At 47.3% G+C, this 5,118-nt stretch overlaps 1 protein-coding gene across 1 annotated transcript; it reads right to left on the bottom strand.

Moving 5' to 3' along the window:
- Nucleotides 1–3,502: 3,502 nt before the first annotated feature.
- Nucleotides 3,503–4,640, bottom strand: LOC109764216 (uncharacterized). Its single transcript, XM_020323065.4, has 2 exons — nt 3,931–4,640; nt 3,503–3,784 (listed from the first exon to the last, which is right to left on the bottom strand). Exons 1-2 carry the CDS (start codon nt 4,547–4,549, stop codon nt 3,759–3,761), a joined length of 645 nt encoding a protein of 214 aa, XP_020178654.1. The 5' UTR covers nt 4,550–4,640; the 3' UTR covers nt 3,503–3,758.
- Between the last annotated feature and the right edge of the window lie 478 nt (nt 4,641–5,118).

Here is a 5,118-nt window from a genome sequence, read left to right on the forward strand (position 1 = left end):
GTGTCTGACCACCCTAGCCCACCCAAAACATCCACCCCGCACTCGTGCATTCTGGCCCGGCGCTAGCAGCCCGCACTCATGCCGCTAGAGTACGCCTACTCCGCATTGACGCCGGCGCGGGACGAAGGTGACCTCTCACTACCGGCATTGAAGCGGTGCGATGACCAACAGAGCGCTACCCGCTTCATGCCTGACTAAAGACGTCTCCTCGCTACATTTAAATGGCCACAGGCTGCCCGTCTTCCTCCATTATCCGCGCGCATGTGCCCAGAAACCTACTCCGTCCGCACATCCGTTTGCGAGTCGTTCGGTATTAAACACAACTTCGGTTGGCTCCGGATGTCCTCCCATTATTAAAATGGTGCCAGACAGCAGGCAGAAGTCGCACCACACTCCACTCCCATCTCTCCTTGCACCATTTCCTCCACAAACTTCGCTGCATCCAGTGAGCGGGAAGAGAAGTTCTTCGGCATAAAAGTCGGCTAGATGCATGGTCCGTCGAGTTCGTCGGATATGAGCTAGGCAACTCTAAGCTCCACCACCCTCAACGCTCCAGGCAGCGGCAGGCCAGCTCGTGAAGGCAAAAGCTCCACACCGATGCGTCGTTCAGCAACTCTCCGCTCGAAGCCAACTCATTGAGGAGCGGCGAGTTGTTCCATGTCGGCATGCGTGGGAACACGGCGGCATGGGCATTGTGGCTGTCATGGACGACGTCATGTGGTACCGCTCGTCCTGTGCGTGTGACCGAATCATCTGATGTCAACGAACGCATAACCACACCCTGCCGGCAGAAAAAGAAGTCGGCTTCCCGTAGCTCGATGAAATGGTGGCCAGCACATCGAGGCCAGCCGCCATCATCGAGGAGAAATAGAACACGGGAGGCCGCCGCCGCTTGGGTCCCATTAAGACCACTGCCGAGGCGACGCCGGTGTACACATCCGGTTTCTTGCCCGGTCTCAAGCCACTGTCGTCACCTTCCCCTCCCGCTGAAGCATATCCAGGCGGCGCCACTCCGATGAGCGGCACTGCTGAAGATGGGCAAGCGAGCCGCCCTTTATGCTAAAGCATATACCTTTGGGGCTCACGGCAGTCCGATGAGCGAGCTTTCGGTCATGGGGAAGACAATAGACGCTCTACCGCGGCCAGCCGTAGACTAGTTAAGGGTATCCGTGTCGTGGGAATTGATATCCGCCAGCGCCGACCGTAGACTAGTTTTACCTTAGTCCAGTATAGTTTTTCATTAGAAAATGTTCGAGATGAAATGAATTTCGCCCGGTTTATATGAAACCCACCGTGTCTGCACAAAATTCAGCCGGTTAGTTCAAATAGTGGTTGAAATGTATGTGAGCAGCGTTGGATTGGCGGCCTCCGGTATCAGTGTACGTGAACAGGTCCCCCGTCCGTGGACGGATGCCGGAGCAAATTAGCGGGTCAGCGTTGGAGATGCTCTAAGGCCCACAATAACATCACTATCCTTGTTTAGAATATATATGTACATCATGCCTTGATGTCATGTGGATATGTGCGATCGGTGCCATTTGGATGCGACTAACAGCTAGTTAGGTAGGTATTACTTGTTTTTCCCATGAAGTGTGATTACTACTTTCATAATACTAATCGCATCTTGAATATGATAACTTAGACGTTGTTGACTCTAGGTAGATGTTACGCTATGCTGAGCAATCGAGAAGCATGATGAATTGATATGCTACATTATTGGTGTAACTAATGGCCTTCCAGTGGTGTGTGCCAAAGTCCACCAATCCGCATTGTCGACGGCATAAAAAAGGTAATTGCTACGATTGGTTTGCTCTTAGAGATCCATTATCATACTCCTTACTTTTCCTTTCTTGTGCCCCGATACTACGCTTCAGCATTCTAGAAAAACATTCACCATAGCACGCTAATAGCGTATTTTAAGACATTATCTATTTTACTGTGGCGTGCTACTTTTTTCCTTGCTTGGTGTGCATAAAAAAAGGTAGTTGCTACATTGATCTGCAGTCTGAGCAACAAAATTGATTGGCTCGTAGAAACCCATTAGTAGCATACTCGTTGTTATTTTGCAGATGAGCCCTCTTATTATATACTAGATCGGGATTATTTTGCAGATGAGTATTATTTACTATCTCCTATCAATAGTTAGGACTTAGGACATAATTAGTTAACTCGTCTAGCTAAAACAAGATATCCTACCCTTCCAAATCAATAAGAAAATGTCCACTTAACCCTTCTTAATTCTGAAACCAGACAGTCCACTCTCCCAGCCTTTAAAACTGATGCACGTAACCCTCCAAAATGTTTTTTTTTAGAATCCTCCAAAATGGTTTTGGTATAACAGTATTGCCAAGTGATGGTGGTTTTGCTGAAGTTGCAATCAAACATGGGTAATCTCTCTGTGTTATCACTCTCTGAAATCTATTTCTCAATCCTTCTCTCTAAACTGATGTTGGAGGCCATGCAGATGACCATCTCTTCTTCCCGGAAGTGAAAGACATAACCAACTTATTTTAAGTCCTCTTGCCGGTCAAGGTTACAACTGTATTTACCACCCTGACCGGATGGAGCTTGGTTACTGGATATTTAATTTTTTTTGTGTGTTATCACGTGAATACACCAACAGAATGTCTACTATAGAGTAAAATCAATGAAAATAAACACCGCATAGTCACCACACTTTTGAGCATTCTCTGACATGACACGTTGCCATTTTTGCAAAATGCTGAAGTTGTGAAATCTATGAATTTGATATGGTCAACCGGAGATATTAATACTCCACTATCCATACATCACAAGCAAGATCTGTTGGATGACCATGTCCGATGTCCTAGCTTCGTCCATCCCGGCACAGCGCCCTTGGCCGGCTCTCGTACAAAGACGAGAGAGATCTTGTAGTACTTAGCTTCTTGTTGCGGGCTACCGACGCGGCCAAAATGGTTATGTTAAAGCAAGAGTGAATTGAATAGATATGCGATGTCTTGGTGCCGGTGAAGGCTTCCGCAGAAGTACAGCGAGGGGGTTGCCGACGATCCTGGCTCGCCGGTGGCAGTATTGCCATGGGCCTGATAACTTATATAAAAATTATGGTCTGGATCACAATTAATAATCGTGGTTTCTGTATTTTACGTAAACCCCCCTGGACTGGATCAGGATTAATAGTCACGATCAGATATTTCGCACAAAGCCATTGTTATTTTGCAGATGAGCCCTCTTATTACTCCGTCCTGGACTTTGGGCTATGGGTTGTCGTTCCCCCATTCCCACGTCTGGAACTTCCTGTGTTTGCAACTGGAAGCCCCAATAACTTCTACGGTGATCAAAAGCACTCATGCTGATCCAGAGAAGGAACTTGATTCAGGTCATGACAACGAGGTCCTAATGGTGAAAATACACTCTTGCAATTTTTTACTACTTGACAGTCCAGAAACAGTGATTTGTATATGCAGTTTAATGTATTCAGTTGTCAGAATTTCCGACCGCCGGCCCAGACTAGAAAAATTCATACATATAAAAAATACTTGCTTCTCATATTGATTTCATAGCATACACAAATGAAGAATTTTATGTCCCTCAAAAAAAGGAAGGTGCACACTGCATAAAGTATTAAAACCATATGAATTGAGATTGCAAACAAGCATGCATACGAAGTTGTGAACATAAACACACTCAATTTGTTACACGCTAGCTACTGTGTGACGAAATGATGAAGCACTTTATTCTTGTGGACCTGCCAAGCAGATGCGTCAGGAGCAACACATCTAGAAGTACTCTCTGCGTACAGTATCTGCACAGTTAATAGAAAAAAAATTAGAAACATTATAAACTTGGTTCTAGAATGCAATATATATGCTGAAATTTATGGAGAAATATAACGTTGTAGTCAATTGGGCACGGCAGCAACCCCAGTCTAGGCGTGCAAAGGGAACTTACAGGCAGGACTCCACATGTCCAAGATGGCGTTTCTAGTCTGCTCTTGAATCCTTGATCGTACAATCTGAGCGTCAAGGGCATCTTGAGCTTCATGAGCGCTGTTGTTGTCGCCGGTGGTCGCTGCACACGAGATGTGGTAGTCGACATTGCATACCGTGCAGCGGTAGTACGACGCGCGCCCCGCGCCGGCGTCGCACGCGGCACAGTGGCCGTCGGCGATGACCAGCGTGAGGTCGTGCGTAGGGTCCCGCACGCTGCGCACGACTTGGGGAAGCCGCGCGCAGTTCGGGTGCATATCGAACCCACATGGTGGACAGCGGTAGAGGAAGGAGCCAGGGGCGCATCGCCCAAAGCAGACGTCGCACGAGAGGGTTGCGTCGCGGCGGGTCTGGACGAGCGTGAGCGGGTGCACATGGTGCTCGGGGGAGGAGAACGTCTGTGAGTGGCCGGCGCAAGACTCGTGGATGCAGAAGTCGCAGCCGGCACGGCAGATGTATGCAGTGCCGGATAGGTCCTCCCAGCACATATCGCAGCGGAACGGCCCAGTGTGGTGGCGCTTCACGAGCTCGTGCCCTGGATGGGAGAAATGGCTAATGACGATGTCTTGGCGCTGGGCCATCTCCTGCTGCTGGTGGCGAGGAAGGATGGAGCTAAACAAACTGTGTGCTCTGTGTGTTTATGTGTTTGCTTTGGATTGCATTGGAACTGCATCTGCGTGGGTACTTATAGATCTTCAGAATGCTAAATATAGTACAACAGTTGTTTTGAGTTAAAATAAAATGTGTACTTTGTATACTTTTTTGTTTGTGAATTTTGACTTTGCTAAGCACATGTGCCATGCAATTTTGTATGCACCATTGTCGATTTTGCTAGCCAGACTGTCCATGTCAATGAGTAGTTGCCGAGCATCCTTGAATCAGTCCACTATTCGTTCATATTTTTATGAAATTGCAAGTCAACTGGATGACAGCCTAATCGTGCATAGAGCATTGTTCTTAACAAATCAATAATCAACCCTTCAGCAGCAGTAGTTCGTATAACAAGAAAAAAAAGGGTAACACCAAAGACTAATCAACATCCAGATCCTCCCTAATAACACATGATTTGGCGGGGTCCCCGTCGGAATGAATATGTAAGATTGTCCACTCGATTTACACTGTTTCTATCCTCCATGTAGCCTGTAAACAC

This window comes from Aegilops tauschii, chromosome 7, assembly GCF_002575655.3.
Source record: "Aegilops tauschii subsp. strangulata cultivar AL8/78 chromosome 7, Aet v6.0, whole genome shotgun sequence".
NCBI lineage: Eukaryota > Viridiplantae > Streptophyta > Magnoliopsida > Poales > Poaceae > Aegilops > Aegilops tauschii.

Excerpts from the sequence above, each read along its gene's own strand:
- LOC109764216 (XM_020323065.4), bottom strand. The coding sequence starts at position 4,549 with ATGGCCCAGCGCCAAGACATCGTCATTAGCCATTTCTCCCATCCAGGG. Across the intron at positions 3,785-3,930 it reads GGACATGTGGAGTCCTGCCT|ATACTGTACGCAGAGAGTAC; the intron begins GTAAGTTCCCTT and ends TTAACTGTGCAG.